This window comes from Arctopsyche grandis, chromosome 9 (assembly GCF_051622035.1).
Source record: "Arctopsyche grandis isolate Sample6627 chromosome 9, ASM5162203v2, whole genome shotgun sequence".
Lineage (NCBI taxonomy): Eukaryota > Metazoa > Arthropoda > Insecta > Trichoptera > Hydropsychidae > Arctopsyche > Arctopsyche grandis.
This window is the reverse complement of record NC_135363.1, coordinates 6,306,760-6,330,296: the sequence shown is the minus strand read 5'-3', so window position 1 is coordinate 6,330,296 and position 23,537 is coordinate 6,306,760. Positions and strand designations below refer to the sequence as shown.

The following is a 23,537-nucleotide window of genomic DNA, read 5'->3' as shown; positions in this document are numbered from 1 at the left end:
TTTACTTTAAATAGAACATTGTATTGTGCAACTTTAAAATAGAACATTGTAGTCATTAGCAACGCTCCCTCTAAGTTACGCAGTAGTTTCGAACGACCAGCGTACTAATCAGAATCTAGAGTGCACTCCCGAAATCAATAGAAAGATTTTTTTTCTTAAATTTTATATAATATTTTTTTTCGTCAATTTGGTAGCTAAATAAGAATCTTCCATATTTGTTTTGTGATTGTTTTGCTTACCTGTATGTCCATTCGGTGAATGTCAATGAGTAGTTTATGGAGGCACAAGAATTGGACGAGCGCTTTGACCAATAATCACCGAACAATCGATGTGAAACTTGGACATTGAACGCTAAGATACTACACAATTTCCTCGTATACTCGGCTTAACGAAGAAAGATAGAAAGCAGAACACGTGGGTGAGAAGTACGACAAAGGTAATGAATATACATACATAGTGGATAGAGTGAAGAAATTGAAATGAAATGGAATGGATGAAAGGTGGACAAAATAAGTACTAGAATGGTACCCGAGATAATGCGAAAGGGTAAAAGAAAGGCCACGAGGAACATGGATAGACGAAATTAGGAAAATGAGTGGAGTAAGATGGATGGGATTTGCGCAAAACAGAGACGAGCGTGTTGTAGAGGCCTTCATCCAACAATGATGGCTGTAGATCTATCATCCAAGTGAATGGGTGTAAATGATGATGAAGTGGATTGTTTTAGTTAGATCCATACAATCAATGTCTATGTATATTTACCGTTGTGATTAAATGCTTTTTTACAAAATTATGTGCATATTTTTATTAAACATTATATTTTGCAGACAGTTGTAGTCGGAGAATTGTAATAATAACAGAATAAATAATTGTTGTCAATATTACGCGGTACGTCTCTATAAATACGCTACAACGCACGGAATACAATCGGATCAATTTACTTATAATAATGTATCCCATGTTGTTTATTGTGTGTTTTTGAATGCATTGTGTAATTTTTACCGATGCTGGTCAGAATTAGTCAAAATTCAACATGTAACATTTACTTTTTTAATATATAATTCACAGAACCTAGGCTTTCGATGTGGTCTGATTTTGATGTATTTTATTCACAGTACTGCTTTTCGTGAAAACGTCACTTGACTAATAATTTCAGTCGAAAGTCACATTTTTTTTGTTTTGAACACATTCTTAGGGCCGGGCCGCACCGTGCGACTTGCGAGCGACTTGGTTGAGGGCGATCAGACCAATGCATGCAGGTAGATGAGACATGCTACACCCGTCAACTTGTTTGTCGCACACATTTCCATACATTTTTTCGTGTCGCGCAACTAGTCGGCCGACAAAGTTGCACGGTGCGACCCGGCCCTTAGGGTTATTGTAATATGCAACTCTTTCTCATAATTCGTAATAATCAGTAAGTTTTTTAATAAAAAAAATTAACTGTCAAAACTCAACTGCCAAAGCTAATTCATAATTACTGGCGAGCGCCGATGAAACTGTATTTTCGCCTGTAGAAACATATATAACATATACCCATATAACTCATTCATTGAAGATTGAGAGAATCCAAAAACGGTTTCTCAGATATCTTTATTTGAAACAGTATGGTTATTATCCTTGGCTATATCCTAGTGCATTCCTATTAGGGGCGTTAGGTTTCAACTCATTGGAGTCTCGTCGGAATATGTTACTGGGAAGGCACTTTTTTAAGCTGTTGAATGGGATAATTCACAATCCTCAGGTTCTAAATGAATTTAGGTTTAATGCACCTAGCAAATTCAGGGACTTGAGATATCGTGATTTGTTTGTTCCTCCTGTGGCTCGCACAAATATGTTGACAACGGCTCCTATATCTAGGGCTATATATCTGCTCAACCGGATTTCTGGTGAAATTGACCTCTTCAATATAAAATATACTAATCTGGTTGAGTGGTTGTTGAGGAATGCCAGTGGTTGATTTTGCCTATTATAAATATGAATGATTGTTATTACTTTATCTATGTTTTTTTTTTTATGATTTTATGATTTTAATGATGTTGTGTCAATATTGTTATTTTTATAAGTTATTATTACTGTTATGATGTTATTATTACTGAATGACCGGCCACAGTGACGCGTTGGAGATCTCTGTAATGTCACTTTGGCTAATATGTTAAATAAATAAATAAATAAATATAAACTAGCTAATTTGTATTCGATAATGAATTACCAAAAACGTCAGATGAAATAATAATACACTTTGACGATAACACATACATACATGAATTATTTAATTACAAAACAAATTAATTTGCAAACGTTGAAAAAACACTGCAAGTAAATATATGCATACTATTTTTATTTAAAATTTAAAACCCATTTTTCTACATATATTTAATGAATACTTTTTCATAATTTAAAAGATGTCACTGATTCAGATTAAAAAAACATTTCATAGAATTATTTTTGATGAAGTTATGTATGTTTTTTCAATACGTCAATGTGACAATAAAATGCATTTATTTTATATTTTTAATGAATTAAATTGGACAAAAAAAAAGAGACTTTGGGCTCGTCCGGGATTTGAACCCGGGACCTCTCGCACCCTAAGCGAAAATCATACCCCTAGACCAACGAGCCTTTGGCCGAATTTATCCTAAAATATATGTAGATTTAAAAAATTCAGAATTAAAACAAAGTTTTATATTTTATACTCACATACAGACATATATATATATATATTTGTTTATAAAAGATATCTTAAAATTAATATAAAATATGTAAGAACGACGACCAGAAAAAATATTCTATTGAAGAAAAGCGCCAGACGTTTCCACTCTCTGTTTATCGACGTGTTATTTTCATTCTTTGATGACAAATCTTCTGCGTCTTCAACAATAGTTGCACTGTCAGCCTGTAACAAAAAACGTTAATTATAATATAAAATTGAAAATTAATGCACAGTACGCATTTTGGAAAATTATACTGACCGGATCAAACTCGTGAAAAACGATCTTTCCAGCACCTGTGTTCATAAGGCCGGTTACTCTGTTGACCCAGACTGGTACGGTTTTCGTGTAAACAACTAAATTTCTCAATATAATGCAATGAAATAAAACTATACAAGACAGTATCGTGGAATCCCTGAAGTAAACCACTGAAAAAAAAAGCAAAAAGAGATTATGGAGGAGCTGGGATTTGAACCCAGGACTTTCAGCATGCGAAGCAGACACTCTACCACTGAGTTACACCCCCGAATACCTCGAGTGACCCAAATAACATAGATTAATACAAGTACGATTTTCAATTGATATTATAAACATTTTTCTTCACATACTATTAAATTTATCAAGGCGATGCGGGGTATATCTTCAATATATCCAATATTTAATCGCCATAGTTCTTTATCAACTCAAAATAAAATAAAATTATATCGCGCGCTCATATTACCATTATTAACCTATGCTTCACCTGTATGGAATAACGCCTCGAATACTAATCTTTCCAAGCTAATCGAATTACTAATTACTAATCGAATCTTTCCAAGCTCCAAGTAATACAAAATAAATCCCTAAAAATAATTTATAATACACCCATATATACTAACTTGAAAAAACTGTATGCCATATATAATATTCCGTTTGTTACAGACATTACTAACAAATTAACCAGTAGATTCGATGACAGAATCACTAATAACTATACGAACACACTTGTGAAGAGTCTCAATGATTACAACAAAATATCTATACCCTTCAGGTATAAACACAGATTACCTAAACACAATCTGCTTTAGGTCATCGACTTTAGTGAGTCTTTAATTAATATTATGTATTAGATGTATTATGAAAATTTATAAGGATTGTAAAAGGGTTTTTGAGCTATTTTTCCTATTATGCTGTAGATTAACATTAGAATAATATAATACTATGATTACAAAGCAAATTAAATTAAATTGTAAAATAGAAAATATTCAGTAGATCAGTAGCTATTAAAATAGATATAAGATGTATTGTGAACATAATTTCGTAATAATAAAAAGCATTTAAAAATCAAAATCAACTACTAAAATATCAAAATGTAATTCTTAATAATTACTATATAACCTTTTTAAAACAAATACTATTATTAGAACGGTGATCAAATAAAACCGCACACTAATAAAATATACATGAAATAACAGAATGAAGCTCATAAAAAGCTTGTAAAATAGTGAAAATATAAAGTTTTTGTACAAATTGCCACAAATTATATATAAATTATCACTTACTTGCATCTGGTAAGTCATCGCCATTACCAGGAACTTCACTTTTAATAAAAAGCATGTAAAAGAAATGACAAGCTATGTTGAATAACATCAAAACGAACCGTTCTGTTGAGGCAATATTTAAGCACAGCGATATTACAGTCACAGAAACCATAACTGAAAAAGAAATATATAATTAAATCAATGCAAAAACCGAGTTGAATATTTATAGATTAAACTAAAGACCAACCCAAAGCAGGGACAATCAAAGTGTTAACGATCACAGCAGTGTGTCTTTCTATCAAAAAAGAAAATTTGAATGAAGGATATGTGTCATTTAAATTTTTATATATTCCAGGATTCCTGGTCGCGTTCACAGATATCAGTTTCCAATATTTATTAGCGCGATAATCGACCAAGCTGATCTGTAATCAAGAATATGTACATGAAAATGTGAAGTTAGATCATGTACAAATGAAATGCATTGATCGGATAGCTACCGGCTCTTTAGACATTGTGTAATTGACTTGTTCGCCTTTGTGCATCCAACTTCCAAAGAGCAGTGAGCAGTTTTGACGATCATAAGGCCAATTTTTGTAATTCATGCTGCAAAATCCTGTATATGACAACTGAGGTATACAAGTCACAAGTCCCTTATTCGTCACTTGGCAAGGGTAACTAAAAGCAGCTGCTTTGCCTTTTGGACTGAAATTCCATGTTAAAATAATATTGTATAATTAATAATTGATAGCATATAAATATGTATACAAAAACAAAAATATTGTGTATTTATTAAATAATTTTAATTATGATAGTACTTTTTTTTGTTCATAGATGTCTCAATATATTTTCTATGAAGAAATACATAATATGACGCGTAACAATAGACATCAATTATTAGATTCAAAATGTGAGCCACAATTAAACGAAACATATGAACAATAATTTGACTTATGATTTATAAATTATAATAATCCAAAAAAAATAATAATTCTACTTTTAGTAAATTCGGGAATAGGGAGTTGGAGTGTATGTAACAATATTATTCCAAATTGTTTTATTTTTAAATATTTTTCATTTGAAGCATTGAAAGCGCATTTTATGTAATCAACCTTGAGTTTATTATTTGAAGATAGCAAATTGAGCTTATGAATCCTAAAATCAACAATCTGACCGTTAGTCAGGTTGGCCGAGCGGTCTAAGGCGCCAGATTTAAGCTCTGGTTCCCGATAGGGAGCGTGGGTTCGAACCCCACACCTGACAAACTTTTTTTTCTTTTTTACTTATTTAAATATATTTATTTTATGTTATCTACTTTTAGAATCATATATTTAGCATCAGCAATAAATAAAAATAAACAAATATATATTTATTTACACAATTATTTTGAATTTCACATCCTATCTTTGAAAGGCAATAATGATATGTTGACAAGACCCAATTAATAGAAACAAATAAAAATTCGAACTTTTGTACATTGTAATATCGGCTAATAGAATATGAAAGGGAACAAAGCCGTTTTAATAACTTAATTTTGCCAAATACATATGTATGTATGTAGTAGACAGTGGCGTAACTAGAATAAAGGAGGTATGTAAAAATTGGGCCATATGCAAATGTTAAGAAAAGGCCCCCCTTTAAGATTTTTGGTGCTACTTTAGTATGCGTTCTACCTTAGCATGCGATCTACCTTTGAATCGCAGTGGACTATTTTTTACTTTATCTATGTACGTAGTAACAATAGATGACGTTTTGTGATCATGCGAAAATTCGAACTCGAGATTTTGACTGATTCGAACTCAGAATCGATCACTGATCACGTTTTCATGATCTAGAAAAAAATGTGTGTGTGTGTGTCTGTGTATTTTGGGGATTTTTTGAACATAGTTAGTCCTATCGAACTGAAACTTAGTATCGGTTACTGAAATTTTTATTTGTATCGTAGCAACGACCTGTTTATTATAATTTTTCATTTTTTCCTGCCGCCCCATAATGTTGTCGAAGCTATCAAAATATCGTCAGCAGCGAAGAAAATACCGACACTAACAACCTAATCTTAAATGACTAGGGCCAGTAGTGTCACCCCAATTATTTTGAAATTATAATTATAATTATTAAAATTATTTTGAAAATATAAATATATTATAATTTTTTTTTCGTCCAAGGCACTATTGCATGAAAGTTTATTAAATTTTTAAGAATTGTATAGTTTTTGACAAAAATTATATGAATTTTTGGATTAAATAACGGGTTTCCGGAAACCCGTGGAAACCATTGGGGTGACACCACTGCCTAGTTGGACCCTTAAATAAATAGATGTTGGCTGCTAAGATATGTTTTTTTTAAGTTTAATTTCATCAATGTTTTCACAAAAAAAAACATATCTTAGCAGCCAAAACCTATTTATTTAAAGGTCAGGTTAGGTTAGATTAAGTTAGGGTTGGCCCTATTCATTCAAGATTAGGTTGTTAGGGTCGGTATTATTAGTCTCACTGCCACACGCGAAAACTGAGACAGTAAGACCGTATATTAAAGTAAAAACGTGAAGGTAGATCGCATACCAAAGTAGATACGTATTTTTTTATTAAAATTAAATTGATTTTAGTTTGATAATTAAAATGTTGGTTTTCTCACTAAAAATTGGTCAAGTTTTAGAAATATTGTTATTAAATGCTTCATGTTATTGTTTCATTTTGATTTTCTGTGCTCCACTCGGTGTTTTTCCAAACTATCCATTTTGAATTGTTGTAATTACTTTTATATTACAATTGGTTTATTTGTTTACATTCAATTTTATTCGCACACTAGAAAAGCAATTCAAAAATTATGTTTGGAAAAAAATCACCAGTACATCACGTTATCGAATAGTTCATTTAAAATAAAATAACTATCCAAAAATCCCAAACGATATCAAATTCGAGAACGTGTCTCTAGCATTTCTGAAAACTGGAGATTCACAATGCACAAATGAAACGAAAATATTTTACTAACCATTGTTTTTTTTACTTTATCTGTGTTTTTTTAACATCTTTTTTATAGATCATTGCAAACAATCATTATTACTATACCATAATGGAAACCTATTAAATGACGCGAGTACAAAATCGTGAAAATTCGACACGCCAAGTGTTGCGTATTAAATTTTGAGTATATACTTTTAACTAGTGCTTACTATTAGTCATACGAATCATTTTTAGAAAATGTATACGACTTTCTAGATTTTTATTTGAAAGAAAAAGGCCTGCATGTACCGCATGCCCGTGCGGTATAGTAATTACGCGTCTGGTAGTAGACAAATGACTATTGTTCTCTAAAGACGCGATACATTAATATAAACATAATGATATGTACAAACCCATTAAACACTGAGAAATCTGGTGTCCATAATCTGGAGCTTTGAATCAAAACAGTAGTTAAGCCACCAAATTCGTCAGGGTTCCAAGTCATATATTCATCTATCCATTTCTATAAACAAAACAATCTCAAATTCAACTCAAATAAATACATTTTAGCAACAAGAAATGGAACAGTATCTCACCAAACTCATCCAACTTTCAATATTGATAACTTCCGAATGAGCCCACTGAAATTATTAAATATTATAATAATAAACAATATACAAATTTATCTCGGTATTTTCAGTGACTCAATAACTCACCGCTGCTGAATATCTCAAGCCTCTGAGGAGCATCCTTATAGTGACGTTAACTGCTGTGTTGTGATTTTTTACAGGTCGATTTGTACTGTCATATTTGCACAAGAGTTTCTTTTGCAGAGATATCTCAAAAGACGAATCGACGTCTCCGCATTCTTCTGCCGTTGCCACTAAATTATGAAACAGCGTTATACTGACTCAAGCGTTTAAAATATTATACAAAAAAAATATAAATACATACCATTGCTCATTAAATACAATCCAAGCAATAAGACAAATGAAACGTTCAAAGTATTCCACATGTTTACACGTTCAATATCTAAACAGTAATAGTTACATGTGGGACAACTGCTCCGTTTAGATTTTTGATATAATAAAACACCCCCTGAAACGTGATACTTTACGCCCACTTATGATAAGATGATGTTTCGGTTTCTCAATTTTTTTTATTATAATTTTAAATTAATATATGTATATGGACAATAGACAAAATTTTAAATAAACAGCAAATTTTCGTAAAATGCGTTATGTAGGTAGCATTTTTTTAATATTCAACAAATTCGAGATGCTAATAACTCTAAAGTCGAATCGATCCAGCATGAGTCTTACGTAAAATGTACATGCTATCGCATTCACCCCCCCCCCTCCCCCCACTCGACCTGCGATGGTCAATTACATTTCGTTTCAGTTTCGTAGTGTATTTTAGTCAAGAAATACCACATTGTTCATGCTAATAGCGGTCGGTAAAATTTGACTTTTATTTTTTGTTAGTTTTCAGTTCGTATTTCGTATTTTTAAATATTTACATTAATAAAATTTTAATATAAAATATTTTGTTAAGTTGTTGATATTAATAATTTATTTATGGAATCTATATATATGTATATGTATATATGAATGTCTGTGTGTGTGTCTCGAATAGGCTCCTAAACCACAGAACCGATTACGATGGAACTTTCAGGATTTGTTGTATGCATGTCCGGGAAGATTACTGTGAAAAAAACGGGAAAAAACGGGAACGGAAACGGGAAAAACGGGAATGAGTGTCATTGCAATGCAATAATTTCAAATGTGTTCGCTGCTTGCGTTTTTCCGACAAATGGGAACGGGAACGAGAATGGGAACGAGAACGGGAGCGGGAGCGGGAACCGGAACGAGAACGGGAACGGGAACAGGAATTGCATGCGTTATTATGGCATTGCAATGCATGTAGGGTTCAGCTAGTACTAGAGGTTGTGATCGAGAAATCTCATCTCGAGATTTCTCGAGAAATTTTGATTCTCGTTTCTCGAGAATATTTTATTGTAAAATTTCGAGATTCTCATTTCTCGAGAATATTTTATTATGAAAATTCGAGATTCTCGTATCTCGAGAAATCGTTTATTAGAATCTCGAAAATATCGAGAATATTCTTAATTTATCACTACATGTTTTTGCTCAATAAACTGACTGATTTGTATACTTGTTAACTCGTAAATAATTTTGTGAAGTATTGTAATATGTATAGATGGTCAGTATTTTTATTATTTGTCCGGTAAGTTATTATTCGGTCATCATATAAGTACATATAAACATGTTACAACGAAATCGCACCATTTTTAAGTTACATATATGTATGTGCATGTAGGTACTAGTCACTAGTGCGAAATTATTCGGTTATGATATCACTAAAACGCTAGTGAAAATATATTTTCACTGACAATATTACCCCACTTAACACACATAAAACAAAGATTTTTGATTCATTATTTATTTATTCGAGTATTTGTTCCTTAGATATTTATCAATTTATAGTCAGTATTTTAATATGCATAGATGCTCAGTATTTTTATTATTTGTCCGGTCACAAAAACACGGGCAAAGCCGGGTAGCAACACTGGGAATTTTATAAAATTCTTTTTTACATATTATTTTTACTATTTTAAATTACTTTTGTATATTTTTATTTTCTTTTCATGCCTTCTTTTATAATTATTATTTGTATTATTATTTTTTTTCTATTCAATGTTCTATTGTATCTCTCTTTATCTTTCTTTCGTCATGTCTTTAATAAAGTTGTAAACCCCTGATATAATATACATATGTAGTGTTTGTGTAATTTTGATTTTTGTATGTAGTCCAGTTTATATGCTAAAAAAATCAATTCACTACATTAAAAAAATATATACTTTCTTAAGAATTCTCGAGAATCTCGAGAAACAAAAAAAGAAAATCTCGAATTCTCGAGATTCAAATATTTCGAGAAAATAAGATTCTCAAATCTCGAAATTCAAATATTCCGAGAAAATAAGATTCTCAAATCTCGGGATTCAAATATTCCGAGAAAAGGAGATTCTCGAATCTCGAGAATCAAAAAAAGTCGAGAAATCACAACCTCTAGCTAGTACGGACATATTTAGTTTATATTAATGGAAATTTATATTTTTTAGACGTTAAAAGTAATTGTCAACCAAATTGTAATAATTCAAACCAACAAATAGACATTTATTAGTTAGAAGAATATTTATATTTAAAATTAAATTAAATCTATTGCCTATTATAAACATAAACAATACCAAACATCTGTAAATTCTATTGTAAAAAGAGTTAATTAACGTCAAAAGTTTGGAAAACACTAGTGAACCTCCATATTAATTATATAATACATACATATGTACGTATTGGTGTGTACATATGTGCGATAATAATTAATATACACGTGATTCAACATTCAATGACCCTATTGAAAGTTTAATATTTTGATATCCCAATATTTCTCACCCATAGGACCCTCTTTCAACCACTTCTCATTATTGAAAGTCATACAAAGACTCTACATTCCGTTAAATATCTATATTTCATCGTCATTAGAACAATTCTTCAACTACAATAATATTTTGGTAAAAGTAAAGATAAGGCAAATATATATATACAAAGATATTAATTTTAATTGTTTTTTATTTATACTACATAAAATTATATATTACATTAACAGCATAATCACAAACTGGATACAAATTTGAATGCAATCAATGTTCAAACGTACGAGTCTAAATTTCGAATAGACACGAAACTGCCCAGCTGCGTTTATCTTATTGTACCATAGTCATATTTTATACGCAAAAACCAGGACCACTGGGAGGCTGTGCTGGAATTCCTCTCTTGTTCATTCGACAATAGTGCTCCTCCAATCGGAACCTGGCCTCCTCCATGTCATTTACCTCAGCAGCTGACCATAATTTTTCAGCAGTAGCACTGACTCTTGGGAATATCCTTCAAAATTTAAGAAACGTAAGTATCATTTGTATTAAATTGTCTATTTACATAGTATTTCATCATGAAATACCTTTGCAAAACGTTGTTGTCGTCGATAACTTCTCCCCACATGCAAGCTTCACCACCCATGACTAATTTTTTCTGCTCTTCATTTCCTGGGAAGTTGTGGGGATCGCAATTGTAAAACTTCTGCCAATCTCCTCCATTGGAAAGATGGTCAAGATACCAGCACGTGCTCAACAATGCGGGGAATCCTTTAGAAGTAATCTAGTAATAAAAGTTTTTAAATTTATATTGTATTACTTGTTAAGATTATGGAGTATTATAATTGGACAAGATTTACTAACATTGTACATCAATATTTGTTGGTTGCCGGTCCAAGCATGAACTACAGTGCCTGGTGGTAATTTTACTCCATTCAAGAATACTTCCTGCCAGACGAGAGAATAAGCTCCCAAATCTCTAACCATGTCCACAATTTTCTGAATATATACCTCTTCCAATCCGGTGAAAGTGGTAATGTTCATGGCGGCCATATATGCATTGATTTCAGGATTGCTTTTCCTGTAAACATTCAAATTTATGACATTAGAAATCCATGTGGTAAAAAGGCTTACATAAATATCCTTAAAATTTCTAACAGAAGACGATCGATATGTGTTTTTTTAATAACCATAAAACCCCGCCAGCAGTTTTCTTGGTCGGGGCTTGAACCCACGATCTACTTATCTACTGGTATGCAATAGCTCTATCAGTATACTACGCTGTGGATTTACGTATATATGTACATACATAAATACATATGTATGTATATTTTATTTTATTCAATCAATCTATGAACTCGTAACTACTGCGTAATATACCGCGACCAAGTGACAGTTGGGGCGAAAGACACACTGAGTGGTACGGAACGTCATGTACATACTTAGCTCCCCGCTGAGACAGTGGGTGTTCCCCAAACCGAATTTGGGCGAAGTTTCTCTTTCATACAATATGGGATTCACAGCTATCGATCACTTTCAAGCAAGGATATATACAAGGATAAAATATCACCGAAAACACTCCAGGGGGTGTTTTTTTGGACTGTGTACTATGTATATGGGTTAGGGGTGCTGCTTTTTTTCGCATGTTTTAAAGTATCTAAAAAAACACGTACCACGTGTGTTTTCGCACTTAGTTTCGACACGTCGAGTAAAAAAATGGTTTAAAGCGCTACACGAGTCTTATAGTAATTGGATTATTAGTCACATGGCGATCGTCCAAAAGACAATTTTTGCTATGAAAATCGCGAATATGGAATATTTGGCACTCAAGTTCGTGTTAGTATGATGGACTTTCCGGATTCCAGATGTTCCGTTATAGAGATTTTAGTGACTTTTGGGCGAGCGCTTTGTGACCAATAATCACCGAACCGAGTCTTATCATGTCCTGTACCAAGTGTCTCTTCACAAATTAAATCCTTATTATTTTTATGTACTTGCATAATAATACTGGAATATGCAGACAAGGAATCGATATGTAGTTAATTTCTAATTATTTTAACCGAAAATTTAAGTCACTCTGGACATATGTAGCTTTCAATTATTATAATTGGAGATTTTTAGCACTGGACTATTTTATGCCATTAACCTGAAATATCATACGGCTGGATGTCTATAATCTGTTTAAGATTTATAATGTAATCGCACTAAGCCGAAACTGACTTTAGGCTGAAACTACCACAAAATGTATGTCAGCTTGATTCTATTGATTCGTGCGTTAAGTATCTTCATTAAAGTGGTAGAGGTCGTTTCATTTTATGAAGGCTCATCCGCACTCCACGGAAAAGACGCGCATGCTAGATTCGTGTACTGATCATTGAAACTGCGCATCTTTTACTGGGAGTGGGGGTAGGCCTTTGTGAATGAAACGACCTTTGCTATATTATATGCATTACGTATCCTCATCAATGCCATAAGGATACGTAAATGGCACTATTATGGTGGAATTTTGTTTTATCTCAAACACTTTTAGCAATTGATATAATTACCAGCAATCAAATTCAACCTCGTCTCCACCCAAATGCACATATTTGTCGGGGAAAACGTCGACAATTTCAGTAAGCAGATCTTTCATGAAAGGATACAGATCTTGATTGGCAGGATTCATTGGACCGTAATCACCATTGGGTTTATCGTCTGTGTAGCACTGGGTGAGAAGGGACGGATAAGCAACTCCCCACGATCTTGTGTGTCCTTAAATCAAAAAATTATACAAAATATTAACTTTGACTCTTTTTCATAGTACGTGTCTATATATTTAACCCATAACCTCCCTAGAGTTTTATGTAATGCATCATGTCTCTTGTTTGCTGACGACGTTAAATTATTTTTTGCTGTCAAGGATGAGAGGCAAGCCTCTCTCCTTCAAGCTGATATTAACGCTGTCTTGGAGTTCAGTTCTAGTTTAGGCCTTGAACTTAATTTAAACAAATGTGCAATTATGAGCTATGGACGTGCACATTCGCTCTATTGTCACGGATATTCCATTAGATCCGTCTTGTTGAAGCGTGTGGAATCTATTGTCGATTTGGGTATCACTTTTGATCCTCAGCTCACCTTTCACAACCATATCAAGAAAGTCGCTGACGTTTTCTTTCGTCGACTTGGATTTGTTTTGAGATATGCAAGATTATTCTCCAATCCTTTATCTTCTCGCTTGCTTTTCAATTCGCTTGTGAGAAGTAAGCTAGAGTATAATGCGATTGTGTGGAATCCGCATGAAGCAAATTACTCTCTGATGATTGAGAAAGTGCAAAAAGCATTTCTTCGTTTCCTATATAGGAAAGAATATGGGTATTACCCATATCTCTACCCCACTCCTTTCCTTTTGGGCATGCTTGGGTATAATTCCCTTGAACTTCGGAGAAACTTCTCATTAATTCGTTTCGTTCTCCTGCTCTTACGTGGTAATACGTCATGCCCGTTGTTGCTGGAGCAGTTGGGACTTTATGTCCCTAATCACTATGTGCGTGGTAGACATCATCATTTGCTGGCTGTACCTCCTGCCCGCACAGTCCTTTTTCGAATGGCTCCTATTCCAAGAGCTATCCGACTTCTTAATGAAATCGTTGCTGCCGAGACTGAATGTGATATTTTCCACCTTAGTGAGCGTAAATTGTCGGATATTACTCTAACCCATTTATCTGGTAGTCTGCGCTCATCATTGTTTTCATGATTGATTGTGATTTATGAGTGAAATTTTGATTAACTCTCTTCCATTTGGGCCTTACAGGGATGTTTTGTATTTGTAGTTGTTTCTTACATATTTATTGAAACTGGCTGTAGGTGCAAGGCATTCCTTATGCTATATTTTATTTGATATTTTTACTTTATCTGTTATTATTAAATGCTATTTTCTATGTTTATGTATGGATGTATTTATGTTTATGTTTAATTGTTATTTTGTTTTTTTTCTTTTTTGTGTTATATTTTTTGACCATTGTGGTGCTTTAGGAATTCCTGTTATGCCACAATGGTCTGTTTAAAATAAATAAATAAATATTTGATGCACTTACCGGGTGTATCATATTCAGGCATCACTCTGATACCTCGTCTCCTGGCATATTGGATGATTCTTTGCACATCGGCTGGAGTGTAAATGAGATCTGGAGTGAAAGAGCCCAGCTGACTGAAATATTATTGATTGTATTAAAATAAATTAAATTCAGGAAATGTCTAAGATTTGAACTTAAAATTGAAAGTCTCGTTTGGATTGGTTGGAGATGTCAGACATCCCAACATCGAAATGAGACTTTTTATATCAAAATCTTATTACATTATGTATTTCAGTATTAGTATCTTTCAGATTTGATTTGTACAGTTTGACAGTTTGACATGGAACTTACCTCATGGTTGGGAATTTGGCACTGACATATGGAAAGCTTTGATCATCAACAATATGCCAATGGAAAACGTTCAACTTATTATACGCCATTCCATCCAACATCTTTATTATCTTGGTGACTGATGTATAATGTCTAGATGTGTCGAGAAGTAGACCACGGTGAGGAAATCGAGGGAAGTCGTAGATCAAAGTTTGATTGATGAATAGGTCCTAAAATAGTGTTTTAATATGTAAGTAAGTTTGTATTGTACAAATTAGAGACATCATTTCAACTTTTTCCAAGGGGGAGCAAAAATTGACTAGTTTGTGGTTGTTTTTTATAAAACCAATTTTTTTTCTTGAAGAAGCTTCTAATCGACATGTTTAAACTTATTGCAGTTTCTTTTGGTCTAAACTATCAGTAATGAATGATCGATTTGGATCAAATTGGATCGAATAATCGAATATCTAGAAAAGAGAAATGGCCCCCTCTGAACCCCCAAAAGTAAAATTAAGTTTTATTTATCTTAAATGCATAAATTTGAACAAAAACTTATTGAGTTCGATACAAACATATCTATTTTTAAAAGCTATTCTTTTTAATTTGTAGATATTGTAAACAAAAACATTGCAATCTGCATATGAAGAATGATATTTAATGTTTTTAATGCTCTTTTGGGTAATATTATTGTTATCGTAAAAGCTAAGCATGTCACATAAAGGTCATTGAAAATTATTTCTGATCATACGTATGAATAATACTAGAACAAAGCATAAATGTAGCAAATTTTCTGTTGTTTCAATTTGAATTTGGTTTTAAAAATATATTTTTATGCACTAGTAAACTATGTAGGTAATTTCAGTACAGACCTTACTGAGAGGACTTCCTCTGTATATTGCCTGAGAAAACGTTTCTAAGCCTCTCAAAATTCCCCAAGGAGATGCACTAATCAGGTTTCCTGTTACATCATCAATGTTCAGCCAGTCTGAAAGTATCGAAAAAAGCAGTTGGTTCAACAAAACTCATCGAGAAAGTTTCGAGTAGTTTTAGAAGAAGAAAATACTTACATGATTCGTCCATCTGCAAACTGGGCCATGCTTCATCTTGTCCTGTCATGTTGATGTTGAGGACTTTCATAACAAGATCATCATCAGCCAAACGAGTTCTCCTCTCATTCTTCATTCTACGATTGGATGGCTTCCTCTGGTGCTTCCTACCACTTTGCAGACTCAAAATGAAGCTGTATCTTTCGATTGCTTCGTCTATGAGTGGAGAATTATTGCCAACGATCTAAACAATGCATACATACGTTACATGCATATCGTTTACTATTTATCGTTTTGTAATCGAGTGTATACAATTAGTGTTGTAAGTGTAGAATTGACAAATTGGTTTAAATTATTATGCAATTATTTAAATAATATGTGTATATCTTCAAACGAGGCAACACTATCGTAAATGGTAATGGTTCGACGTACAAACACGTGTTCTAAATATTACCGAATTTTCTATTCGATAATATTTAAGTGTTTTAAAGTGCAGAATATCATCTTCACAAACGAATTATTGATATATTCATTTAAAAATAAGATATTTTTTCAACCAATTACAATAGAATATGACTTTTTTGAAGAATTCGAGGTGATTTCAATAAAATTTTAGAAGTTTTTAATGTAAATTTAATACTTATATTTAAAAAAAATATAAAATTTTATTATAAAATCCAATAAAAGAACAGTTAAAGAACACATTAAGTTGAATGCAAGTGCTGTGGGAGTGCAGTACGCGACTTCCGTTATAACACTTCAATGTCCTGTTGACCATTTTAAGAACTTGGATAAAACTTTTGCCAATGTTAATACTTTCTACTACATATTTATTAAGACAACTCAATTGTACAATAAATTTATATTCATTTAAAAAAACAAAAGTAAACAGTTATGCATCTGAATTCAACTAATCGGTAAAACAAAGTCCAAAGAAGAAATTAGCATAAGGGCGCAGACACACAGATGTGTTTATTTTAGATAGTTTTGCACATGTAAAGAAACTGCTAGCAGGCACAATCTATGCTATGGCGATCCAGGCCAAAATTCACCCCCTTGAGTGTTTTCGGTGATATTTTATCCTTGTATTGACATAGGTGTGACAGTAATTAATAAGGGTAATAACCATGTCTGTTTAAATAATAAGATCATACGAATTATCAATGACATGAGACTACGCCCCTCACAGCTAGAGTCTATCTAGACATGCTGTGCCGTACGATCCGCCTTCGTGCATAATATTTGAGCAAATGTGTACAGACAATACAAAAAAGTATACTATATACATACATAAAAAGTATAATATATACATAAGTACGGAGATTTTAAAGATAAAAAAATTAAACTCAACAAATCAAGTAATAAGCAAAATGATTTTTTCATTCATTTAAAATAAAATCATATTAATAATGTTGCAATTATTATTTCATACGCTTTTTATTGCGTCACTAATCTTTCCCTCGTTTTTTTTTTCATTTTTAAATAAATACATAGCTAATATCATAATAGTGGAATTCAAATGAATAATCAATTTTATGATTACCCAGTGATCTATTGACCTTACACTATCATCAGAACTTTGTGTACTTACTCTATAAGATTCATTCAATAAGATAATATTTAAACGCTATATCGCACTATACATAAGATACATTTTTATATTTTTTACTGATTATATAATAAACGAAAAATAATCAATCTGTATACAATATAATAGATAAAACTATCACTTTGGGGGGTCGACTCCATAAATCAAAAATCAATCACATCAGATAGCACACAATTAGGTAATTGATCGGTTTGTTTTTAAGAACGATCAATCAATGATAACCAATCTCCATAAGCGATAATTGAAAGTGAAAATTATATGTGATTGCGCTTAGAAACAACATCGGTTAATAGTTCGAGTCACTTTAGGGTTGAAATACTTTTTGATACACTAAATTGTGTCGGGTGTTTGTGTCCGGTTTCGAATTATATATTAAACACTCGGTAATTCGAGTCGTTGTACGAAACTCACAGTTCAATTTAGAGGTCAAACGGTAACCCAGTGACCCCAAAATTTATATTGAAATATATTGCAATTTTATTTAAAGAGCGGAGAAAAGAAAATCGAAAACTTCTTGTGTTTGTCGGTGAGATTATGGTTAAAATTCCTACTTTTATAATTTTGTATTGCGTGTAATATCACAATTTCCCGTTAGGCTAACCGATTTCCACAGTTCTGTGGATCGATATCGATTACAGTAAACATGCTTGCGATAATATGCATACTGGAAAACTTTTATGATAAATGATTTTTACATAAATACTTTATATATCTTACTATATTTGTATAAATATATCTTGTATAATCACAACAAAATTAATTTACTTTGGTGTGATACAAACTGCGGCTCGCGGGCCGCATGCGGGTCGAATGCTTTTTATATGCGATGCTTCTCCAAATATTTCAGCCATAACTTTCGAAATTATTACTAAATTTTGTTGAAAAGGTTATATAGGAAAAGATTACAATCATTGGCCATGTAATAGTCGTTTGGATTTATACAATATATTGACGTCAATTAGTTTTAAATTTATATGTTGCTATCAATAAGTAGTGAACGGGAGCACCGTCGAGGATACAGTTAGTACTGAGTAATTTTACAGAGATCTTATTTTTAATTTTGAAATCTTACTAGTCAAAGATCATACCACGGCCAACGACTAGTGTTTCTCTTATTATAAAATATGAATGCATTTTTATTATGTATATATAATGTAACTCAGTTAATCATTATTTGAAGAGATCATATCGATATATAAAATGATTATAGTAGCAGCTATTTTTCAAGATAAACAGTTCTAACCATATTTCGTTTGTTCTATTCATAAAAATTGTTTCTTTTATAGTTCTTGGTCAAAAAAAAGTATATCGTTATTGGATAATATTTTTTTCTAAAATAAGAACCCGTTGCAAAATAGAGTACCGAGAAGTTTGATATTATAATTTTAGAAAACATTTTATTGTAAATTATAAATATTTTAATGTATAAAAATAAATGACTCCTCAATTATGTATACAAGAATTGATTTTTTTCAAATTGTAAGTAATTAATTTTTGTTATTATTAATATTTCAAAAATTTACAGTTGTAGTCTGTAGTAATTTTGATAATTTGTAGTGTGTAAATTTCCGGCTTTAATATGTGGTTAATTTTCAATGTTTGATATTTTCTATTTCAAAAGTACATACATATATTTCAATTTTAATTTTGGCCCAAAACTTAAAATTTCCCGGACATTTCAAACGAAATCCACGGGAAAAAAGTAAAAATAAAAAAAAATGTACAAAACCGTTTTAAAAATGATTTAAGTTAGATACATAATTTATAAAATTTGGCAATTTAAAATAAATAACCATAGACATGCATACCTAACAAACAAACTTTATATACGTATGTAGTAGGTAGTATCAATAAGTATATGAATTTTACAAGCCAAACATATGTACATATGAAAATAAAATCCATCTAAAAAATGAAATGAAATAATTACCTTAAACTGAAACTGTTCCATTTCAAAAGCCATCCTGATGCCAATTTTGACTTGATTTTGTGGCTTGGGCCACACTTCTCCCTTGGTGGGTGGGTATCTTGGTCCTGGCTTCTCAATGAACGACCCCAATATTATAGGAACGAACAGGGTCGTCAACAGAAAAACGCAGCGAACCATATTACTAAAGTTCGCCATCTTGGAAGACAGTGTGTATATCTGAAGTTTAAAAAAAATAACGATGAGTATGTGCTCAGATCACAAATCTGTGCTACGCGACGAGCAAACGCGACTTACCACAGCAACGTCTTATAAATAAATAAAACGCAAAGTTTACATCCAGATTATATATATATATACAAATGTATGCCAGTCGATTCTCGTCGTATTATCGAGCGTCACGTTGTTTTAATTAATATCTGAATCAATGTGGACGATAACATTATGTGACAAAATAATGGCTATTGATTTTGTTGTAGGAAAATACATTGCAATGAAAAATCAAAAATTAATTAGGTGACTTGATATCAATTCAACGTGACTTTGTTTAAACATTTAATCGAACTACATACATACAATAGTTTAATCAGTTTAGGTGAAACGCTACAGCTAGGGCAAAATCACACAGGAAGGAACGCGACATATGGTTTTTTTTAGATACTTTTAAACATGCGAAAAATATGCGGCATATATGTACGATTTTATTCAAGTAGATGTCTTCAAGATAATGTGGACTGGGTGTAAGTCATCAGCAGACTTAGGGCGAAAACACACAGCGATGCACGTGGCACGTGGTTTTTTTTAGATATTGCAGGGCTTATTTTTGAAAAAAAAAGGTGCCTGAACTCACTTATTGTCTAGTTTTTTTATTGAAAAAGATTATATTATATAGAATATCCATTTGAAACATAAAAATTCCGATACAAAAAGGTGCCGGAACGCCGTTCCACCGCGTTACGTGGGAAAAAAGCCCTGCTTTTAAACATGCGAAAAAAATGGGCCGTGCCTTGCATATATTCATGGAACGCCCAGCACACACCATCCTAAAATCACCCCCTGGAGTGTTTTCGGTAAAATGTTATCCTTGTATTTATCCTTGCTTGACAGTGATCGATAACGGTGTATCCAATATTTGAAGAAATGTAGGAGAACCCCCACAGCGGGGAGCCAAGCACGCGACGTGCCGTTCTTCCCTGTGTGATTTCGCTCTTATTGGCCAGCGTACACTTATTAACCACTAAAATCACTAGTACATTTTATGTTTACCTGAGGTGTGCGTGCATTCGCACGGCATATTTCGGGTATTAATTCCTAACGCATGTACGCTTTATGTGTTCATGCGTTGTTGTTTATTTTGTACTTACTACTACCCATCTTTCCTGTGGTCTTCCTTTTACCCTTTTGCATTCTCTCGGGTACCATTCTGGCGCTTCTTTTGTCCGTCTTTCGTCCATTCTTCTAGCCACGTGGCCCACCCATTGCCATTTTAATCTCTTTACTCTATCCACTATGTCCACTACCCTTGTCATACTTCTCACCCACATATTCCGCTTCCAGCCTGCCCTCTTTATGCCAAGCATACAACGTTCCATACTCGAGTGCATTGGATTTTGTGTAGCAAATTTTGGCGTTCAGTGTCCAAGTTTCACATCCATACGTCGTCACTGGCAAAATGCATCGATCGAAGATCTTTTTCTTCAGGCGGAGTGACATTTTTGATTTAAAAACAACATTCATTCGTCCTAATTTCATGCGTCTCCTTATTTCTTCTTCTTTACTACCGGACATGTCTATTTTTTGACCTAAATATAAATAATTATTTACTACTATTTTATTACTATTTTATCATCTAATGAAATGTTATCAGGCATGCAATAACTATTGAACAATAGACTAAACCTATATAAAAATTTTATTCATTAGTCATTTGGTCTTCAATATAGATATGTATTTGAAAATACAACAAACAATGAATGTAAACATCCTCAAGTTAATTAGTTTCTTAAATTTAACAACAAATTTAAGTTCTTATTGGCAGATTATTATCATAATAATAAAAAATGAAAACAATATCTTTTCAAATAACAAGAAGATATATTACGTAACATTTTAATTAAAAAACAAACGGTACAATGGTTTTCATCGTGTTAATGTATCGCGATCATGATTATGGTCGTTGACAGAAAATTTAGAAAAAATATTATCCAAGTGCTACATTAAAACAACATGATAAAAATCATGTTCAAACACAATCTTGATATTTAAACGAATCCAATTGCATAAAAGAAACTATTTCGAAATTCGATTTATTTTAAAAATTAAATATTTATTACTTAAATATCTGGAAGACTGAGCTTCAAGATAATAATCGTAAGTGAAGCTAAAAGGAGGTTTATAAAAAGCAATTCATTGAGACGAGAGATAACACATTTAAGAGAGCAAGTTGATGTCCATAAAATCAATTAAAATACAAGATGTTCTAACTTTGTGTATAATCTCTTTATGTAAAACTATATTGATACATTGATATTTTGCGCGGTCATAAATCTGGAATTTTAACCCTACAGTGCATAGTGATTCATATATGAACAGCTGTGCATTTTTGCATATAACTTTGGCAAAGATTTCAATTGTGAACCATCCATTCGCCAGATTCTAAGTCATAAAAATAATCCCTTAACCTTTTCTGACCCTTTTGGTTCTATCTTTCCAATGGTCAACACGGGTAGTGACTTCATGCTACTTTGCAAATAAATAACCCTTTACGCCTTCAAGGTATGTCCAATTTTTTTAATTGTATATGTATATATAATATATCCTAGAGAATTATATCGTGATGTTCGATCTAGCGTTGAATTGTATTTATTTTTCTTATACCTCAAATACAGGATGATTAATTTATGAATCAGCATGCAATTGAATATGCTTATATTTAGTACTTTAGTTAGAATACAATTTTTAAATTTTAGACAAATTAGATAGTGATGCCTTATTCGAATTAATCGAAAACATAGCTGTAGGCAGTGATGACGAATTAGATGACTCAAGCGATGAAGAAGATAATCTTATTGTTTCGGAGACATTGTTAGATAATTATTTAGAAAACCATAATATTTCTGAATTTACAATTATTGTGCCTCCATTAAATACTCATTGACATTCAGCGAATGGACATACAAGTCAGCAAAACAATCTCAAAACAAATATGTAAGATTCTTATTTAGGAACCAAATTGACGAAAAAAATCTTTCTATTGATTTCGGGAGTGCACTCTAGATTCTGATTAGTACGCTGGTCGTTCGAAACTACTACGTAACTTAGAGGGAGCGTTGCTAATGACTACAATGTTCTATTTTAAAGTTGCACTACAGTAAACGGTTCGGTGATTATTGGTCACATAACACTCGCCCAAAAGTCACTAAAATCTCTATAACGGAACATTTGGCAGCCGAAAAGTCCATCACACTAACGATAACTATCATACTAACGAGAACTCGAGTGCCAAATATTCCGTATTCACGATTTTCATGGCAAAAATTGTCTTTTGGGCGAGCGCAATGTGACTAATAATCCAATTACCATTTTTTAAATTGTTTTTAATAAAAACATTTAGTATTATTTGTGATAACTTAACCCTTTGACTGCTACAACAACGATAAATCGTTGTTTTGAAATCGGCGAAGATTGCTACGACGATCGTTGTTGACGTCATTAATTGTCGTATTTCAATACTTTCTTTGAGCCACCAGCGCATCAGTGGCACGAAACATTTTTTTTATATACGTATTTATATTTATTTTTCAATCAAGCTTTATAAATATTTATCAATTTTTTAAATAAAAGCTCTTCAATTTCGGGTTCATCATCAAAGTAAATTTCGGGTTCGTTGTCAATGTCATATAAGGAGTTATTACTTGGGAATTGATTATTGTCGATAAATTCATTTTCAGAA

At 32.3% G+C, this 23,537-nt stretch overlaps 2 protein-coding genes and 3 non-coding genes across 5 annotated transcripts; 1 reads left to right on the top strand and 4 right to left on the bottom strand.

The window, feature by feature from the left end:
• Window positions 1–2,454: 2,454 nt before the first annotated feature.
• On the bottom strand, window positions 2,455–8,234 carry LOC143916515 (neuronal acetylcholine receptor subunit beta-3-like). Its single transcript, XM_077437652.1, has 9 exons — window positions 8,125–8,234; window positions 7,887–8,053; window positions 7,767–7,811; window positions 7,584–7,693; window positions 4,729–4,933; window positions 4,479–4,653; window positions 4,253–4,405; window positions 2,973–3,139; window positions 2,455–2,896 (listed from the first exon to the last, which is right to left on the bottom strand). The coding sequence occupies exons 1-9, from the start codon at window positions 8,183–8,185 to the stop codon at window positions 2,729–2,731; spliced, it is 1,251 nt and encodes a 416-aa protein (XP_077293778.1). The 5' UTR covers window positions 8,186–8,234; the 3' UTR covers window positions 2,455–2,728.
• TRNAP-AGG (transfer RNA proline (anticodon AGG)) lies at window positions 2,551–2,622 on the bottom strand. The gene has a single exon. It is a non-coding gene; the product is annotated as a tRNA-Pro (tRNA).
• TRNAA-CGC (transfer RNA alanine (anticodon CGC)) lies at window positions 3,166–3,237 on the bottom strand. The gene has a single exon. It is a non-coding gene; the product is annotated as a tRNA-Ala (tRNA).
• Window positions 5,408–5,491, top strand: TRNAL-UAA (transfer RNA leucine (anticodon UAA)). Its single transcript has one exon. It is a non-coding gene; the product is annotated as a tRNA-Leu (tRNA).
• A 2,554-nt stretch (window positions 8,235–10,788) lies between the features above and the next one.
• LOC143917462 (beta-hexosaminidase subunit beta-like) lies at window positions 10,789–20,004 on the bottom strand. Its single transcript, XM_077439035.1, has 10 exons — window positions 19,883–20,004; window positions 19,589–19,804; window positions 16,071–16,293; window positions 15,873–15,988; window positions 15,025–15,233; window positions 14,695–14,807; window positions 13,168–13,372; window positions 11,486–11,702; window positions 11,209–11,405; window positions 10,789–11,135 (listed from the first exon to the last, which is right to left on the bottom strand). Exons 2-10 carry the CDS (start codon window positions 19,781–19,783, stop codon window positions 10,976–10,978), a joined length of 1,635 nt encoding a protein of 544 aa, XP_077295161.1. The 5' UTR covers window positions 19,784–19,804; window positions 19,883–20,004; the 3' UTR covers window positions 10,789–10,975.
• Window positions 20,005–23,537: the final 3,533 nt, after the last annotated feature.